Raw genomic sequence first — 21,799 nt, forward strand, 5'->3', positions numbered from 1 at the left:
TTCTGCTCTTTGGTCGGGTTAGTCTCTTTGACACATTACCCATTTCCATTCTCAATTTTATTGAGATATTGCAAAAAATTAATAAAACAAATATGTTGTTTCTTAATTTTTTGTCAGAATTTTCATTGTGTTGGTTTATAATGATATAGTCTGTATTGAATATATTATGGAAATTGAGAAACTAGTCGAAAGAGAAAACAAAATTGTGCTTATGTGAAGCAAAACTTTCTAATGTTTATTTTTTTTTAACTACATTGAATAAACCAAGAAAACAAACATCACAGTAGTCTTCCCTCTGACAGTCCAGGAAATAGAAAACTACTGCCTTTTATAATCAGCTCCCTTTATTTGGAAGTAAACAAAAGATTATATGAGACATACTGCTTACATTAAAGTGCTGTGCATATTTGAAAATATTTTTTCTCACTGATAAAGAGGGAACCCAGTTCTATCCTATGATAAACAATGCATATAATTCTAGTTCATGTGGTCAGTATTCTCTTATTTCATGGCAGGCAGAAAAATAAGTATTTCTTTATGATTTTTTGCAGGTTGAAGATATTTTTCTACCTCCACAGAATGACCTTGACCATAAGTTTAAACATGGATATGTAATACACAGTAAACAGAGGGGATTGTTTAAACTTGACCTTGACTCGATGAGATATACCAAAGCTGTGGACTTTGAAAAACAAGACTGCATTCCAAAATCTGTAGCATTTATTCCAATAGGTAATAACATATATTTAGTATGGATAAAAAATTGATTTACCGGTATAAATTTACTGTTGAAAAGATATTATTAGACGAAAAGACTGTACATAGATTTATTCTTACAATAGACATAAGAAGATGTGGTATGAGTGCCCATGAGGTTATGAATTTTTAATTTATAGAGCAAAACCTGTTCGTAATGACTAATTCTCACTTATTGATGTACCCTGATAGAAGTAAGAATAGTTGTGGGCAAGTACAAAAATACAATACAGTAATTCCTTAATATCACATTAATGATCATACTACATAAACAAACCAGTTGTGTACTACTTTGGAATTCAAACATAACCTTATTAAAACTTTATCGTACTACGCTTTTAAATCTTGAAGCAGTGCATTTCTCATCAAATGTTTATATATGCCAGTTATACAGAATTTTTTATAAGAATGGTATAAAAATTACAAAGTTTATATAGCATATTTTTAGGGCAAAATTTTATTAATGTTTACCTTAAGATGCAATATGTAGTCAATACATCAGTCAGGCATCAGAGAAGTTCCTACATAATGTTTTTATTTCTTCCTAGGAGGCTATATTGTGGTAGAATGTCACCGACATGTACAGATTATAATGGACTATATAACTGATTCTGTGGTATACATATTACCTGTAAAGGGTACACCTTACGTATCACCAGACTCCAGGAATCTCATCTTTGTTCAGATGACAACAGGACATGTTACAGTGTACAGTGTTCAGGAAAATGGTAAATACCTGTGTTATGTTTGAAGAATCTTGATGACTTTATTCTAACATATAGATTCAAAATTAATTCAGTCCTACCATCTTTTACACATGGTAAAGAATCTAACATATTTTGAATGGGATTTTTGAAATTGCATCAGCATCCAATTGCAAGTCCTCAACTCAAAGTAGATGTTTCAATAAGTTTTACCTACTTCAACTGGTTTGTTTTTAGTTTGTTTAACAAGTAAATTCCTTTGTAAAACATGTTACTGATGTATTGGTATATGCTTTACAGTAAATTCATTTTTTCATTTAATTGCTCATGCCTTTATTGGTGTCTTTGATGGTATCTAGGACATATGTATATCTTATAAAAATAAAAAGATGTGGTATGATTGCCAATGAGACTGCTCTCTTACAGACAAAACGACATATAACTTAACAACAAAAGGTCTGTGTTCAGCCTTCAACAATGAACGTAGTAATCTAAAAATGACCCATTATGTATACATGGTTTAATAAAAAATAGGTGTTTATCACTGTTTAGTATCAAAATAGTTTATTCTTATGATTATAACTGCTAAGTAATCTAATTCAGTGAGTATGGAATCAAAAATACCTAGTTCTTACACTGGTACAAAATGTATTATTAAACCATCATTTTTGGGGCCTTGGTGGCCAAGTGGTCTTTAGTAGTTACTACTGTAATCACTAGCCAATCAACACTGACGTTGTGAGTTTGAACCCTGCTGGTGCGGGTGCACTTGACTCCAATCTTAATTGACTAGGATCGTCAGTTTTCCCATAGAAGGTCTGTGGTTTTCTCCAGGCACTCAGGCTTCCTCCACCAATAGATTCTGGCCGCCATGAAATAGCCCAAAAAGCAGTGCTTAAAAGTGGCATTAAAACACCAAAAATCAAATCAAATCAAATTAAACTATTATTTGTTCTTGTATAATGTTATATGTCATTTTATAAAGTTTATCTGTTTATTATAAATCATAATATTTAAGCTGACATTTTTTTCCTGCAGTAAATTATAAGGTTAAAGATATAATGATTTACTGTTCATTCTGTTCTTTCTGTCTTAGGCACAATTAAGAAGAGGTTTGAGGTGACAACAGGTTCTGCACTGAGTGATGTCACATTTTTCCCATCAGACATCAGGACAGGATATGACATGTTTCTGGCAGCAGTTGGTGAAGAATCCATCTATCCAGTCCGATTAGATAATGGACAAGTTACAAAAATAACAGGTATAATGTCTTAAAGTTAAAAAGAACTCCACCATCGTGTGTATATTAACATGCACTAGACATTGGGTTAATTTAAAGCACACAAAATGCTTAAATATATTCAACCTGAATTGAATAAAATGGATAATTTGGAGTAATGTTTTTTTCGACTGCCTGAGATCAATTTTATTTATGAGCTCTGCATGCATGACCTATTTTTAATTGTTTTGCCTGCGACTTAAATTCTTCGTAGTTAGGAATAGATATAATGTTTCTAGAGGTATAAGGGCAAGTTTTGTCAAATCAAATTTCAAAATGACAGTACACTTAGGCATATCTAATTGTTTATGTGGATTGGAAATCATGTCAAACCCTATTTTCACACATTATAACTTAATGACAGTTCCTTCATCCATATATTGCAGTTTTGAAGACCAAAAAATTGCATTTCAAATCTGCTAGTTCACTGACCAATGCACTTGATAACGTTTCTCTATTTATCTGCACACCATAATCTATGTTTTCTTCACTTTACTAACTGAGACTTTGACTGGAATATTATGTCTTATATTTTATACTATCATATTTATTTCGTTATCCTATTTTCTCAGGTAAAGATGAAGCCCGTACCAAACGAGTCTGGCCATGGTCAAGATCAGTTAGAACAATAGTTACTGGTGATATGTTCAGTCAGTATGTGGCAGCACCATCTAAATCTACAGTACTGTTGTTAAATGGACGTGACAAACGGATACATTGTAGTTACCCAGGCCTAGACAGTCCAGATCAGATCGTATACGTCAGCACAATTGTCTAATGATTACTCTATAGGACAACACTCAGATCAGATTCTAGTCATTCAAGATATATGAAGATAAAAAATATGACCATGAAAATGAAAATATCTATTTGAAAAAGACAGCATTTTATGATATTACCAAGGAATTAGCAAGTTTGGTTTTTCTTTTGATCACTTTTGTGTCCCAAAAGTCTGATTATTGTAGAAAAAAAGAGAAGTATTGTTGTTAAGAGTGCTGAATCATTATTAAATGATTTTCATAATTTATTATAATATTCATTATGTAATTTTTTATTGATAATAATAATTTCTATTTACAATATTATAGATTTTTGTAAATCACAGATTTCAATTGTAGAACTATTATAGCAGTTTGTTAAGATTTGTTAGTAACATTCTACTCTATTAATATGATATTTTACTCTATTAATAATATCACGGGTAAATAGAAACATAATTTTCATATTATTTATCATCTCAAAATAAAAACATTCCATATAGCAAATTCCAATAAACATGTGAATCAGTGTTCACAAATCTCTGTCTTTAAGATTTTTTCACATCTGTGTGCCCTAATTTTCACATTTTAGTGAGAAACACTGAACATTACTTTTTATTCTGAATCTATGAAGGTTCAGGATTGTTGAAATAAGACAACCCTATCTTTGTTCTATTCCAAAACTTTCAGTTTCAAAGAAACACATACTTATATTACGTTTAAACATATGACCTATGTAGATTCTTTTGAAAATCATTAAAATTACTATTTTACTCATTATTTAATCTTTTTTTCGAAAAAAGGATTAAATCATTTCAATTGTCATTTTAGCATTATCATTTACACAAGTTTATTTTTTATATTTTGTTTTATTTTAACTTTTATAGTGCTTTTATTTATTTTTTGTTATTAATGTTTTCTACCATTTGTGTTTTACATTCCTCAGATTGAGTATTTTATGTCTCTTATCTTTCCTAATTGATTGTTGATGTTTTTGACTACTTACAATATAGATTTTTTAATGATTTGGTATTTAGTATATAGGTCACTGCTGTCATATTCCATACTTTTAAAATTCATATTTACCAAGAAAAGTACAGAAGATAATTTCGTATGTCCATATTGAGATATTAAATCCTTCTGTATGTCTGTGTATATACGTTCATACCGATAACAATTTTTTTATTTAACATTAACTACAAGCATGATTAACTTTATATACAAAAGATGGGGAAATAGACAGGCAATAATACTTAAATGCAAGCAAGCTAGAAGGCAGTAGTTTTAAATTAAAAAAAAACAGATTCTGTTTAAATTTAATTATAATAAAAGTGAGAACAAATGAAGAATAAAATTGAGAATGGAAATGGGGAATGTGTCAAAGAGACAACAACCCGACCAAATAAAAAACAACAGCAGAGGGTCACCAACAGGTCTTCAATGTAGCGAGAAATTCCCGCACCCGGAGGCGTCCTTCAGCTGGCCCCTAAACAAATATATACTAGTCCAGTGATAATGGAAATAAGTTTGCTGTAATTTAAAGTTTTGTGCCTTCATTTTTAAATTGTAACATAGTTATTTACTTTTCTGTTGTAATGATTTAATAGGTTGTACATGTATCATTTTTGCATATTGTTGACTTTTAGGACTAATTTGATTTTTTGAATTTCCTCCCTTTTAACATCTATATGTCTTTTTTGGTCTCTATTTGCCATTTGAGAATCTTTAAAGATTGCATGATTAGTACATTTGTAAACTTATATAAATATAATACTAAGATATCAGATTTTTTTGAGAAGGAATAAAAATTAAATTTGATCAAAGTTTTTATACATGTACCAGTAATAAATTGCAAGAAATGAAATGAAATGAAAACAAACATCTTTGTTAGAACAATCAAAATCTGAAAATGGCATGTTCTCTATCAATTTTATCCTCATTAATTTTTAAAATAGTATATTCATACTTAATATTAATTTTCAAAACTTAGATTATTCATTGAAATTCAAATAGTAATGTCATATTCTAATCTGTTCCCAGTTTAATGCTTGACAAGCTTAGTTGTCGTCAAAAATGCTTTAAAATGGACTATATTAAACCATGTATGAGGAGGTGTGACTGTACTTAAATCTAAACAGTTTTTTGACTGATTATATTGTTATAGATTTTGCTTTTTATCTCATAGTAATATGCAATTCTTGTTATATAACAGCTTTTTGTTGTTAATTCTCTGTGATGCTGTATCATAGTTCTAAACAATGTTGTTTTCTGCTGATTATGTGGTGTTGCTGGGGTCAGTTCACTTTTTAGGAATAGGTAGTGTAAAAAATTAATGTTGTGTTTATAAAATCTGTGAATATATGAAAAAGGGGAAATTTATTTTTTACTGAGCTTTCATATTGTAAAAGTAGGACAAGTCACTCCATACTGTCAACAAGTAACTAGTATATAGTTTTGTATGGGAGTAATAATTTCCACATGCGTTATGAAAAAGTTTATGAAGCAGATTGCCTGAGCTCTATACAATTTTCTTGATTTTTTTTTATTATCTACACGAAAAAAAAAGTTTGGAAAGAAAAAATATATATGGTAAAAAGAGTATATTGTAAAAGATTTAACTTCATTAAAATAATGGGGAGAAAAACACAAACACAAAACTTGTTATATGTAAATGTGTTGATATGTGAGTAAATGTCTATGAGACAGTGACCCAACAATACATGCAGACTGAAAAAGATGTGTAAAGGTTAATACATTTCTTTAAAGTAAATGCAACATCACATACTTCAGCAAATTTAAAGATAATTCAGGAATCTTCTACTTAATCATAAAAAGAATCAACTCAAATATTTTGTTTTTACCTAAAACTTAGCTTTTCCATAGAATTTTTACGATTTATAACTTACCTTTTATGAAAATATTGTGTTTGTAATCATGAATTGTTTATTAAAATCATGTGTAAAAAATCATCAAGTCGAACCACTCTAGTCAGTTACCATTACACTATTAGGTAATTAAATCCTTCATTTTATGTTGTTTAGAATGTATTATGTGAACCCATCTTCTTGCCAGTTCATTATGTACACGTAGGGCTATACTAATCAAATTCTTTTAATTTCAAAATTGAATGTGAACAATAACTGAAAAAGGTGTACAATTTTATTTTAAAAAAACCTGCAGTATTGCTTTTATAAATGGTTCAACTAATTCTTTCCCCTTTGACTGTTATCCTTCATAATTTATCAAAATTGTACCTACTTAAAAGTTTTTAACCTAGACTAAAACATGTTACAGTAGTTTTGTTTCCAATTGAGTTGGTTACATAACAAAAGGAGATTAAAAATATAATGAATTATCTCCCTTTGACTACATAAGACAAGATGAAGCGTGGTCAAAATATTCTTCATAAAAAGAAGGGTTTTTTTTACCAGGAAGTGATGGAATTAAAACTATTTTTAATTTGTTTTGGCAATATTATATGTCAGCCATTCCTCATAATCATTCCCGCCGCTTGTGTAAACATTTGTGTATAACACAGTAATACAATGTGTGTTATGTTCAAACTTGTGTGTTATTATTTATAAAATAAATTGTGGTGTTTGTGCAAATCTTGTTTTGTTTTATATACAGATTAGACTAGAAATACATTTCTTCTGCAAAATCAGCGGCAGATTTTGTTAAAAGAAAATATTAATATCTGCCTCTTCAAATAGTTACCCGTTTTTTAATGAACAGATTTTTTTTACAAAATAGATCAAAGACTCAAATGGCTGTCTTGGCAGAAGTTTACTTAAACAGTAGATGGAAAATGGTTTAATGTTCAATGCATTAAACAATATGCAGGACAAGAACATACATATACTGAGCTGGACTTTTAATGTTTTAGTTAACAAGGTAAAAGACTGCATGAAAAAATATCCCTTAACCATGATACATGATATTGACTCACAAGCTCAAATTTGGCAATTTTTTTATGTTCTCTTTCATACATTGAATAAAAAGCAGCTACCGGTAATACCAATTTTAAAGTCCTCAATTTGACCTGACCAGTGTTTTAAACCCATATCCTCTCACACTAGAGGCGGAGACAATTTTAACAATGGAAAATTGTTTATAATGAGCATTTATGTACTTATATGGAGATATAAAATGTTAAAATCTTTGAAAAATTCCATAGTGGAAGGTGCAGAACCTCTATAGGTTGACAAGTTGTTGCAGTGTTCCAAATATTTGGGTGGAATCTATAGGAGTTGATCTATCCTATCTGTGAAGTTTTAAGGATCTTGGTTATCGAAATAACTCAGTCACTCCCCATAATTCATCACCTACTTGCAATGTTATGAAACAATCATAGAAAGAACAGTGAAATATAACGATTGAATTATTCAGGTCAGCATCTTGGTTCATATTGCAAGAGGAGAGTTGGTTACATAAAAACATGTCCAACTTTTCCCAACTACCTTGCATGTCTCATGCCCAACCTCACCACACTATATGCCAGTTTTCAACATCAACCAACCAGGGGAAAAAATGGAACTGTATAGGAAAAATGATAATATATTGTAATATAACTAGCTAGTAATAAAGCAATTTAAAGAGGTTTAGTCAGTGGGCTCATTAAACCTTATATCATTTTATACACCATAAATAAAAAATTAGTCCCCTACAGACCAAGTCAAAGGGGACTTTAGGTCTGCACTATGTTTGTTTGTCTGGCAGATCAAGTTTGAATTTTGTTCAGGTCTGATGATTTGTGCCGAGTTATGGTCCATTGAAAATTCAATCAAATAATCAGTTTTCCTAATTTGTTTTGGTCATACATAAAGATATTGATTTGACCTTGGTGTATAGTTTTATCATGAAAAGGTCATAATTTTATAATGACATGAGATTGCTGTTAGCCAATCAAAATAACGTATTAAAATGAAACATACATCTAATGAAACAAGCACTCTGAGAGTGTTGCATGGCAATACACCACTACCGGTTAAAATTCATTGAACTGGAACAAAAAGTCCAAGGACCATAACTTTACACCAAATCATCAGACTGGAACAAAACTTGAACTTGAACTATACCATTGTAATCGCAAATTAAGATCAATAGCCAAATATCTAGAAATTCATTAGTTTCAGTGTAGAATGTTGAGCTCTTGTGGCTTAAGCTTTAGTTTTAGTGGATTACGTTGAGCTCTAGTGGCTTTTACTTCAGTTTCATTGAAGTAAGTTGAGCTCTTGTGGCTTTTGCCTATATTTGAGTATAGTATGTTGAGCTCTTGTGGCTTTTGGTTTAGGTTCAGTTTAGTGTGTTGAGCTCTTGTGGCTTTTGGTTTAGGTTCAGTTTAGTGTGTTGAGCTCTTGTGGCTTTTGGTTTAGGTTCAGTTTAGTGTGTTGAGCTCTTGTGGCTTTTGCTTTAGTGTCAGTGCAGTATATTGAGCTCTTGTGGCTTTTGTTTTAGTTTCAGTGTAGTATGTTGAGCTCTTGTGGCTTTTGTTTTAGTTTCAGTGCAGTATATTGAGCTCTTGTGGCTTTTGTTTTAGTTTCAGTGCAGTATGTTGAGCTCTTGTGGCTTTTGCTTTAGTTTCAGTTTAGTAAATTGAGCTTTTGTGGCTTTAGCTATAGTTTCAGTGCAGTATGTTGAGCTCTTGTGGCTTTTGTTTTAGTTTCAGTGCAGTATATTGAGCTCTTGTGGCTTTTGTTTTAGTTTCAGTGCAATATGTTGAGCTCTTGTGGCATTTGCTTTAGTTTCAGTTTAGTAAATTGAGCTTTTGTGGCTTTAGCTATAGTTTCAGTGCAGTATGTTGAGCTCTTGTGGCTTTTGTTTTAGTTTCAGTGCAGTATGTCGAGCTCTTGTGGCTTTTGCTTTAGTTTCAGTTTAGTAAATTGAGCTTTTGTGGCTTTAGCTTTAGTTTCAGTGTAGTATGTTGAGCTCTTGTGGCAGCTTTTGTTTCTAGTGTAGTATGTTGTGATCTAGTAGCTTTTGCTTCAGTTTCAGTGTAGTATTTTAAGCTCTTATGGCTTTTGTATTAGTTTCAGTGAAATAAGTTGAGGTCTTGGGGCTTTTGCTTAAATTTGAGTGGAGTATGTTGAGTTCTTGTGGCTTTTACTTTAGTTTCAGTTCAGTTTAGTGTGTTGAGCTCTTGTGGCTTTTGCTTTAGTGTCAGTGCAGTATGTTGAGCTCTTGTGGCTTTTTTTTTAGTTTCAGTGCGGTCATTTTTTAAAAATATCACATTTGTCAAGTTTGATGTTAGAGAATTCACATACCAGTAACCAATGGTTTATGAGTTTGGGGATACGAAGGTTTAAGAAAGACCTTTCAGAATCTTATACAGTGTGGTGCCTATTCACTGGATATATTTCATTTTCAAGATTTGTATACAGATAATTGGGTTTTCCTCCTTCATTTTTGTGTACAAAACATGAAAAATATACCTTCTAAATTCTTTCTTTAAATAATTTACCCTGTCATCTATATAATCTGAACTAGATATATTCATATCTGGGTCCTTTACCGGTAATCTGTTTTTGCCTACTATACAGTATGGGTGTATCTCATTGTTGAAGGCCATACAGTGGCCTGTATTTTCTTACATCCACTTCATTTGAACTTTAGTGGAAAGTTGTTTCATTGGCAATCACACCAAATCTCCTTATTTACATACTCTGAGTTTCATCAAAGGTAAGACAAAAACAGAACAATTTTATCCGTAATCCTAACCTCTTCTAAAATAGACATGGAAGTGGTGTCAAAGAGAATGTACTGATCCTTGTATATAACACCTACATATTTGTACTCTATAAATTACTGCAACATTTACCTTAAGGCCAGTATACAACATAAAGCAGTCTTTGAGAAATTTTGTTTTTATTAAATGCAATTTGACGTACATATTCATTCAATAACTGAATTTCCTTGTAAAATATAAACAATGTGATCGAAATTTCAAACAAATTTTGGCAAATAAAAAAACAGTATGTCAAATAGGTTATTTTAAATCAAATTTTGCACAAAAATTTAGAAACAAACATTAATTTGTCAATTAATTCAACCTGTATTACATACATGTATTTACATGATTGTTTTTTCCATTACATATAGCATTGGATTTTTATATGAAACATACATTCATCAATAATTTTCAAATTATTTTGTAATTAAAACAAAGTACAAGAAAAAAAAACATAAGTAAAACATACATGGAAATGTTACTTAATCACAGCACTCAGAAGATCAAAGAGATAGCACTACAATATCCAAATGATTCAATGCATAAATTTACATCAAGTTATATAGTATGACTGAACATTTGTACAATATATTTCAAAGAATAAACCACCTATATCTTATTCCCTCACAAGGTTATCTTTTCCGTTTCTAAAGTAAAATGAAAATATTTCTATCATTCTGTTTAACAAAGTTTTGAAAGACATGTTTCTTTAAACTCTATAAACAAATTAATATGTATGTAAATTCCCAACAAAAATAAAACAAACATAAAATTTTCCTCAGTTGAACTTTAAATATGTCTGATAATCTTTTATTAACTTGCCTTTCAGAACTTATTAGTAGATGTCAAGGCTTAAAATTTATAAAATGAAAATAACATTACACGATTAAAATCCTTTAAATAGGATATTGTTGACCAAAAGCTACCTTGAAATATTACCCAGAATGCACTCAAGTTACTACCTGCTTCTAATACCTTAGATAAGCATTGTTAACATTTTCATATAAGGTCTTCAACACCAGTTTATTCTTTGAAATAAAAAAAAATGGAAAGTACAATGAATTAAAGATTTAATATACAAAACAAAAGATTCATTAGCTGCCCCATGAACTCATATAACACTTACAATACATTCATAAATATAAATAATAAACAACAATATTGCATCCCGTCCATATAAACCTCAATCCCCTCTGCAAATTAAATGCAAAAAGAACTATCTCAACTGAACACAATCTTTCACATGACCACAATCTGTCACATGACCACAAGTTCAAACATCTAAGCAGTGATGCATCATGGTCTAACTTTAACTTAGTACATATTAACTCATTTTTTGTAAAAGCTACCATCTGGTGTACTTAAATTTTGTGGCCAATTAACACATTAATTTGATAGCTACATCACTGCATAGTACATTCATTAAAAATAAGATCTGTAGCATTTACAACCACATCACATTGAAAAATTGCCATTCAAAATCAAATCAAAATTTATAAATGGACTTTGAATTTTCATCTTTGAGAAACATTTTAGCACTTTTATTTTGTAAAATTCAGGGCGGTACCCTTAATCTTTTCTAGTTGTCCCAGTTCTACTCATTTTTACATACATATTTCAAATCTATACAAATCATACGTGTTGTAAGTACATATCTTAGTATTGAGGTACTTGCTGGTCTTAATATTTTCAATCTGAGACTTTTGATTAAAATTTAGAAGCAGTATTTATAATCCTAAAAATAATCTTTCTTATTTACTGTACTGACATGTGCCTTTTTTACACATTTTTTTTTAATTACTTAAATTTCCTAAAATGCTGATCATGAATTTAAACATTGAAGAAGTATGTTTATTTTATATTCCCTAATTATATACTAAATAAGTACATATATGCTGATTGATTGCACAGATGTCAAGTGTTATACTAAATTAAAAATGTTTTAAAATGGCGACCTCAAGAAATTTACTACTTATCAAGTACATTTTGGGAACAACTTTTGAAATAAACTTTATTTATCGTACTATCATTAGGTTAATTTTAAATTTAACCGCAGGAGGACCTATTTCCATAATGAACCCATATTTGAGACCGAATTTAAATCTTTAGAAAATATACATATACTTTATGTATCAAAACTGAAGGACTTGAAACATGATAACTAGTTTTAAATCTACATGAAGAAAGTAGTAAGAAAAAAATTGCCAATTTAAACCCTTGATTGTTTGAAAAATTATACATTCATCATGAACTCCATCAACATGAAACGAGATTTTTCAATCTGAAAATTTGTATTAAAGAATCTTTGATGTGTGGCTTATAAAACTTGTTTAGTCTGCAAAAATATATAACATATTTCACAACACCAGGAAATGTGTTGGTAATCAAAAGGTAGGGTTTTATATACCTGTCTAGGTAAACAGGTCACTATTGATTTATTTACCTGTAATCTATTTCATATTGCTTTAATAATTTACCTTCAATAAACAAGTTAAACATACCAATATAAAGGTTTGAGAAACTTATGAGAAACAATAGTTTTTCTCTTGACCACATATTTTCACCATTTTTCATTCACTCAAATAAAGTGCATACACACTTTTCACTTTCATACCTAAAATCAATTTTGAAATTAGTGTAACCCAAAGATGACCTGATCTATTCTGAAATTTGTATGTCTCAAAGGACCCATATCCATTCTGAAATTTGTATGATCCAAAATTTGGTTTTACTATTTTTACTATTTTATTAATTTTTGTTTCTCAAGTGTCTTTACTAGATTTATAAGCTTTTTGAAATAATTGCATATACATGTACTTTCACTCTGTTAAACCTTAACAATGTGTTACATTATACTTTTTTCATTAACTAAATATGTCCCGCCACGACAATCCACGTTCTGGTAACAGGTTGTACAGAATGTTACCTAGACAATAGTGAGATGTGGCAATACTGATCTATCATACTACAATTACTCCGAATTCAACCTTGTAAACTTTTAATCAATTTCAACAGAACATTTTAACTAGTCAGATTATATTTATGTTTCTGGTCTGAAAAGAATATGTATTTTAACATTAAAATTAGAAATAAATCACAAAGTGCTGAATCCACACAATTCTTTCATTGCACTATAAGCAATAAAATTTTTGCTGAGCGGACAAAAAATTTGTCAACAGGAAATTCTTGTGTTATAACAGGCTTCAGTGATTTTTCTTAAGTATATAGGTTGGGTATATTTTAACAATACTTGATAAAGCATGTTAAAGCAATTTAAAGGTAAAAATGTCATCAATAGTGGTATCCTAGTGTGAAGTAGTATAATAACCACAAACTATGATCCACCCAAAACACGTCATAAAATGAGATCATTTACTTATTTAAACTCTGTTTTTTGTACTCCTTCAAATGTGATAAATTCAACTAATTAAAAATGTAAACGTTTGAAGGCTGAAAGTTCAAACAAAATTTATTATTTAAATATACCTTTCTTAATTGACTTAGAACTTATTTTTTTAACATAAAAACAATATCAATTAAGTTTTCAAACTTCATTATTTGTATGTACGATCCCATCTTATTGAAATTTTGAAGTGAATTGGGAAGATCTGAAAGGTGGTTAAAAGCACCTGTCTTTAGTTAGAACTTGCACAATCTGACAAACAATACAGAATTTCACACAGTAATACAATGTCTAAATATATATACAACTACTTTTTGGACGGCATTGTGATTTAAATTGTACAAAAAATAAAGCTCAGAGTGGTGGTATTGACGTAATATTTGTTTGTTTACTACAATGACTATGTTACAAAAATAACAAAATCAGGAAGTCCATTTTCGTTTTCTTCTTCCTTGTTGGTCAGGATTTTCTAAATAAACGTTTACAATTGTCCTAAATTTAAACACGGTGTAACAATGTCTTGGCATGAAATTGTTTTTTAAATGACTGCACTTAAAAAATTGATCATTATATACATGCACTGTAAGCGGACTAAAAGTTTCGATTACAAAAATATATTTGTACTCTATACTCTCACAAAATGATCTTTCTTCAATGAGTTTTGAGGCAGCACACCTTATAAAAGTTTATCAAGTTCATATACACATCACATGGTCAATATCTTATGCACTCCCATGAATATCAGGGAGATAGATTCTGATCTTTCATAAACCACATCTGATAACTTTGTCATATATTCTATCAGACTGTTCTGGGTACCTTATACAATTTCAAAAATATTTCTTTAATTGAAATTAATTAAATTTAAAAATCAAATAACAAAACAAGGATAATTTGACATGGTACCCCAGAGCAATCACTGATAATTCAATACATCAACACATAAACTCAATCACATAATTGTTGGGTCATTGGAATGTCAACTTTCCCTCAATTTCTTATAACTCTTTCTTGTCGTCCAAAACCTACTGCCTTTTAAAACTTTTTCAGTAACCACAAAAATTTGTAAGAAATGTAGGTTTGGCAATTTTGTTTTTAACAATTATAAATTTGTAAGAAGTTTTCAGGTAAAACAGATTTTTACATGTACATACAAAGATATTTTCCCATAAGGCTTCTTTAAAAGAATTTGAACTGTAAGGAATGAAATAAAATGCCCAGGTATAAAAAAAAAAACACACTATTGCAAGGCAATTGCAACCAAGGAATGGAAGTCATCATATGGATAAAACTAATTAGAACTTCCGCACACATCATTATGAATGTTATCCAATTTCAGTCATAAAAATATTGCGAAACTTCCTACTGATCTAAAGAAGTCATTTTAAAAATATGCTCAAAGGATAAAATAATTTTCTTTTGAACAGTTAGTCATACTTAAAATTTCTATCTCAAATGTGTGCATCTGTTCTAAAAATATCCCTATCTTCTTCCTTCATAAGTAACCTAGTTGCACCTATAACAAGTCACAACCTTTGAAACATCATCATAAATAAATAAAACATCGTCCATATGACCAGACATGTGCAAAATTGTGCAAACATTACTTGCCACTAATACTACAGCACCATAAAAATCAGTCAAAATACAGAAACTGATCATTAACCTTAATGTACTTACAGAAAATCTTGTAATAATGAAATTGAAAAAATCTTGAATATTTTTTTAAGTACCAGTGCATGATTTGTGTTTTAATATGCCAATGACGTATGTTTTGTTTGTTTTCCATTTCCTTGTCAATGAACTTTATTTCTTAATGCACTTGTTATCTCCAGCGCTGCTGCATAATCAAAACTAATAATAAATATTTGTTTACTCTAAGCAAGTGGGAGTACAAATGTATCTAGGGCTTCATGTGACACACATTGTGTAATCACCTGATAATGTCATGTTAACTTTCAGAGGTATAAAATATTTGTCGAAAGTCAACTATCATGCAAAAGTTGAATGATCAGTTTCTTGTAAGACTTTGTCCAAGTTTATGTAACATCATTACATAACTCCGTTAGTCAATGACCCTTACAATTTACATACAATACAAAATTACAAAAAATCTGAACACATTTTAAACCTTGTAAGGCGAAATGAGCAACCAGCAATCTTCAATCTGGAAATTGTCAAGTTAGTGTCGATATCAACACTTGTAATAAATTAATGAAACAGAAATGTTATATACAGGTGAATGATAAGGAATGTTTAACTTGGGTTACCCAAGACTCGGTTCCGCTTTGACAATATGTGGGAAACCAGTAGAATACATAATGGGTGGTGATAAAACACGGATCCTGTTCACCTCTGCAAATCTCTGTAAAGCATCATATTTGTTTTTGAGTGAATTTAACTCCAGTTTAACCACATCATTTTCGCGCTGTAAACGTTCAACCTCGGCTCTCAAACCATCTTTTTCTCCTTCAAGAATTTCCTTCTGTGTCATCCTCTTTTCTCTACAATTTGCAGCATACCCACGGTTTTTTAACGTTCTTCGTCTCTGCTTCAACTTGATTATCTCATCTTTGTTCAAGCCTTTAAGTAACTTATTCAGCTCTTTGACCGTCATGGCTACCAGCTCATTATCTGAGATGGGTGCAGTAGGTGTACTGCTTCTACTAGGACGAGAAGGTGGGCTACATGCAAGCAAAGCTGCAGCTGCATCTGATTTGCACTGCGACAAAAAGATCTGGAAAAAAAAGACAACCTTTTAGATTGAACATATAAATATTCACTTTTATCTAAGCCCTTTTACATGTATTTGAAGTGTGCCAATGATGTAAAATATCATTTAGACCTCTGTTTACTAACATTGTCATAGGCGGATCCAGGGGGGGGGCCCTGCCCCCCCCCCCTTTTTGTGGGAAAAATTTGGTTGATTATATAGGGAATCATTGAAGCATGACTGGAGCAGGCCCCCCCTTAGGAAAAGTTCTGGATCCGCCACTGATTGTACAAAATGTAGGTGAACACAACCCATATAGAATTGAGAATTTAAATGGTGAATGTGTCAAAAGGACAACAACCCAACCAAAGAGCAGAAACAGGAGAAGGCAATGATATACATGTAGCTAGCTTCATTACACTAATCCTAAACCAATCTTTATCCTTAATTATAATCATAACTTCTACTCAAACAATTACTAACCACTGCAATGTACAATGTAACTGTATTGATTGATTGATTGTTGGCATTAATACCATTTCCACACACTTGGTTATATCAAGGGAGCCAAATCTTATTGGTTGAGGAAGCCAGTGTGTCCTGATCAAGTGAGAATCACAACCTTCTACAGGAAAACTTACAATCCTGGTAATTGGTTAATTAAGATTGAAGGAGCAGCGATTCAACTCATTGTTGATAGGGAATTTCAAGTGATCACAATAGAAGAACTTCTTTTACCACTCAGCCATCAAGGCCCAAACCCTAACATAACCCTGACCCTTAAATGAAGTCAAACCTCAAAGTAACCCTGACCCTTAAATGAAGTCAAACCTCATAGTAACCCTGACCCTTAAATGAACTCAAACCTCATAGTAACCCTGACCCTTAAATGAACTCAAACCTCAAAGTAACCCTGATCCTTAAATGAACTCAAACCTCATAGTAACCCTGACCCTTAAATGAACTCAAACCTCAAAGAAACCCTGACCCTTAAATGAACTCAAACCTCATAGTAACCCTGACCCTTAAATGAACTCAAACCTCATAGTAACCCTGACCCTTAAATGAACTCAAACCTCATAGTAACCCTGACCCTTAAATGAACTCAAACCTCATAGTAACCCTGACCCTTAAATGAACTCATACCTCAAAGTACAGAGTTCTTTAAAGAACAAGTTGGTTCTTATTTCTTTTCTTTGTGCTTGAGTTTAAATTTTGAAGTAATTAACTTCTCAAAAAGGTAAAAGAGATTTAAACACTGATGTTGCCCATTACAGTGAGCATTGACGGACAACTTATCCTTATGTTTTCTGTAATAAAGAACTTAATAACAGAGTGACACTGTGACATCACATCAAACTGAATGAACCAAGAAAAACTCAAACATGCATTTGAAATCATATTTCATTTACTTTAATGTCTTATACTAGTACATTTGTACTGTTAACAGGTAATTAGGAAATTTCTTTGGTAACATCACATTATCAGTGATTCTAAAGGTCTACTGAGTTTGAGGTCACCCATATCATGGCCTTCAAACAACAATGAGACAACTGACTAAGTCAATATAAAGCTAATATCTCTAAAGACCCCTTTGTCACAAAGCAAAAGAGAAAACAAGCAATTGCACCTGAACAGTAACAAACTACTGTAGGCAAATAAAAATCAACTGTATTTAAAGAAAAGGAAAATTCAGATTCAAAACACAAATGTATTGTAGTCCCAGCCTATATTTAATTTGTAGTCCAAGCCTATATTTGTAGTCCGAGCCTATATTTGGTTGGAAAACAAAGTGATGTACGTTAATGTGACGTAGATCCTTATTAATGTATAGATGGTCAATTATCACTATAGTACATGTATATGTCAGTAGTTTTGTTCACAAAGTATCTTTGTTACAGTTCTGTTAACTTTCAGAGGTGTAAATAAGGTGTGATATACAATTCCTTTAATATCAAATTAATACCCCTTCGGTGGTGTAAATAAGATGAGGTACATTGTAATACAATTTTTCTCAGAGTAGGTATAACTTAAAGACCATGAACTTCAGGCACTTAAATAACGAAATTGTAAACAAGCAGGTTTTTAGTTTGTATACTAATCATAAATGCCAGTAGACCTGCAACACGACATACATTGTATTCCAAGAACCTGTATGATCCTTTTATGGAATGAATAAGAAAAGATTCTTTAAAGGCATTCCTTGTTACTTGATTGTTTGTTCACACATGAATTTTAATTAATCAGTTCAGAAACTTACAATTAATTTCACACAAAACACCCAAAACTTCGTGCTAATGTGATTCCATTACATGAAATCGTTATATCAATTGCAAAGTCATACCAGAGACAAAGATAAAGCAGTGTCTAATATCAGATTATAACTATATAATGGTACATGTGCATGTACTACAAACTTACATTTGTACGTTATTCTCAAATTTTCTCATCTTCTTGAAGTATGATTTAAGCATTTTTATTCCAGAGTTTATAAATGTGTAAACTAGGCCAATTCACATAAAAAGATATTAAAAGTCAAAGTGAATCGGTACACTATAAACATCATTAAACCCAAACAAAAAGGTTTGCAATTCTTATGAATCTTTAACTACGTAAACATATACACAAAATGTATATTTGTTTTTTCAGACACTAGTATTGCAGAAAGAAAATAAGGTTTACAATTTATGTGTTTTGAATGTTTTCAACAAGAATTCAAGCTACATTGTACATTGTTAACAAAAATAACCCGCATAAAACTCACTACTGGAAGGACTAGAGACGAATCATGGTAAAGGAGTCTTAATTAAGCAAATCATATAAAATATATGAAAAGCTTCGACCAAAGTTTTACATTAGAACTGACAAGACATAAACAATGGGAGATGAATGTCCTTGTTTTTTATTCTTGAACAGCAGTCAATTTTCCATTGCCAGAACATGATGCAAATAATCTACCTATGTGATCACATGCCAAAACAACATCAGTGTCTATAAATAACCTGATCACATGGTAATGAATGAACAAGAAATCCTACATATCTCTCCTAAATTTTTCATTTCAGGTAGTACACAATACTGATTAAAAGGGTTATCTTTTATATATCTTAAGTAATCTTTTCTGATAAATAAATTTTAATAAGCACATGATTATGTACTATTACAATTGATGAAGTACATTTGTACATGTTTTTCACAGTATACTACAAAATGTAAAGTCAGTGTCATAATCACTTAAAATTGCTAGATCCTGTTTTTGTTATCTGTATAGTGCACTGAGAAAAAGACGATTAAATAAAATCAATATATAGGTATTACTCACTCATCTTTTAGATGACTAATGAAATTTTTTTTACTGATTCAGCTGAAACATTTATATTACGAATCAATATAAAGATATTTTTTCTTTTACCTTTTTCAATTTCAATTATGAACGAAAAATGTTAAGTATTTTTACCCATATAAATGTACATTAACTTTCAGTTCAAATTTCACAATTTTTTTTCTCATATATTTAACACTTTTTCTTTATAATACATTGTACAGGCATGACAAAGTACAGTAGTCATAACATTTGTAAAAGTCAAATATTTTAATATTAATTGTCTTCTAGTGGTTCATCCTTTTTATAACTAACTGATTCTAAACAAACATGTAACCCAATCAACAAGGCTACTACTCCAGGATATTACAAATGTAACGGTACATCTTTTTGCAATTTTGTACAAATGATGATAAATCATAGGTTTGACTTAAAACTTTAAACTTATGTGTCTTTTTTGTTAAAGAATACTAATGATTTTATAATTCTAAAAATCTGATGAATATCCAAATAAGACATAAAAGTGAAAGCTCATCATTTTATTATACACTTGTGACATTTAGGTCAAATTCCAGGTATTGCCCTAACAATGTTTACTTTTTTCTAATAATCTTATTTGGCATGTAAATTGGTGGAATGGCATAATTTATTAATATACTTTCGTTAAAAGTTATGGATTCAATCTGTATAATAACAAACATCTATGGACATAGGTTATGTCATTAAATTTACAATTGCATAAGCTCAATACACAAAGACGATCTGCGCAATAATCAATGGGGACGAACATATCACGTGGTCTTCAACAACAAACAACTCAGCAGTTCTAAATACTGTCAAATTTAACTATATCACGAAATATATGTATTCAAAAACTGATTCAATAACATTTTTACATCAAAATGTACCCTTTTACATGTAAAATTGATTCACAGAAAGCAAGAAACGTGTATTCCAGATGTAAACAAAACATAAACAAGGCCACGCCATAGTACACATCGTGGTTGAAATTATAAAACAATCTTACCTTTTTACTCATTCTTCTTTATCTGTCAACAATAAACAGGTTAAATAATATTAAACTGTCCCTTTAAGAATAACTGGGTCACCTAAATCCAACTATAAAATCTCCAAATTCTGTAAAATGCGTTTATTTTGGTTTCTACGTATTATTTTGCGACTCGGCAATTCTCGGAGTGTGCGTATTTTTGCGCCTCTCGGGAAGAATTCTGATTGGCTATGTGAAATGTTCAAACTGATGACTCAGCACGAACTCAATCAACCTTCTACGTTTCTGATGATTCAGCAGTAAAAACCACAACAATAACACAATCCCATAGTGACTATGTAAACAGTGCTATGGAGAACCGTTTCTCCAGCAGCAGATTGTTTTGTTTTGGGACTTGTTGCGTACACTTAGGGATTTCTAAATATAAAAATGGACTTATAGAAACGATTGGTTGTTATTTAAATGTATTATTTGAATGATATATGATATATTATTGATTTATTGATCTTTTCTTTTGTCCTAGATAAAAGAAAATTTAAAACAACATTTGACTAGTCAAGGAAGAACAAAGGATAAACGTTTTGTGAAGAGGAATTGAATAACAAATGATTATGTAATAAATGAAATTTATCTAAAGCTGAGACATTCAGTTATACAACAGTGTGTATATGAATATGTGTCTCTGGCTCAGTTAAGTACAGTTCAGAATCTAAGTGTTCAATGCAAGTGAAAGTTAAGTCAGAGACATAATATCAGTTGCGGGATCCAGGGGAAAATTAAGGAGGGTGTGTTGGAAGAGTGGAACCCCCTTTTTTGACGATCAATGCATTTGTAAGGGGACATATAGTTGGAACCCCCTTTTAATCCCGGACCGTTGGGACCCAGCCCTGTATTGTTGTTATATATGTCTCTGGCCAAGTATTAATTTATTTAAATTCAAAAATTCGTTCACAGAGGCTTCATGGGTATTTAGATCCAACAGAGACATAATACAATATTGTATTATGTATGTCTCTGGATCCACCTAGTCTTTTTTAGATCTAGATCAACATTTTCAGACCAATATTTTAACGTCGACATTTCATTTTAATTCACGGGAATTATTGAATGTTTTTAGTTCTGGGAGTA

At 30.8% G+C, this 21,799-nt stretch overlaps 2 protein-coding genes across 5 annotated transcripts in view; one reads left to right on the plus strand and one right to left on the minus strand.

Moving 5' to 3' along the window:
- The window catches only part of LOC139489671 (uncharacterized), a 55,563-nt gene extending 51,847 nt beyond the window's left edge, over positions 1-3,716 (plus strand). For all 4 annotated transcript variants that reach the window (XM_071276325.1, XM_071276327.1, XM_071276326.1 and 1 more), the window contains exons 17-20: positions 552-732; positions 1,305-1,484; positions 2,557-2,721; positions 3,312-3,716. In XM_071276325.1, the coding sequence (XP_071132426.1) occupies positions 552-732; positions 1,305-1,484; positions 2,557-2,721; positions 3,312-3,517 (732 nt within the window). In that variant the 3' untranslated portion in view covers positions 3,518-3,716. The remainder of the gene's footprint in view (positions 1-551; positions 733-1,304; positions 1,485-2,556; positions 2,722-3,311) is intronic.
- Positions 3,717-10,344: 6,628 nt separating this feature from the next.
- Positions 10,345-21,135, minus strand: LOC139489672 (transcription factor MafK-like). Its single transcript, XM_071276329.1, has 2 exons — positions 20,690-21,135; positions 10,345-16,364 (listed from the first exon to the last, which is right to left on the minus strand). The coding sequence occupies exons 1-2, from the start codon at positions 20,699-20,701 to the stop codon at positions 15,894-15,896; spliced, it is 483 nt and encodes a 160-aa protein (XP_071132430.1). The 5' UTR covers positions 20,702-21,135; the 3' UTR covers positions 10,345-15,893.
- Positions 21,136-21,799: the final 664 nt, after the last annotated feature.

The sequence above is a fragment of the Mytilus edulis genome, chromosome 9, assembly GCF_963676685.1.
Source record: "Mytilus edulis chromosome 9, xbMytEdul2.2, whole genome shotgun sequence".
Classification (NCBI taxonomy): Eukaryota; Metazoa; Mollusca; class Bivalvia; order Mytilida; family Mytilidae; genus Mytilus; species Mytilus edulis.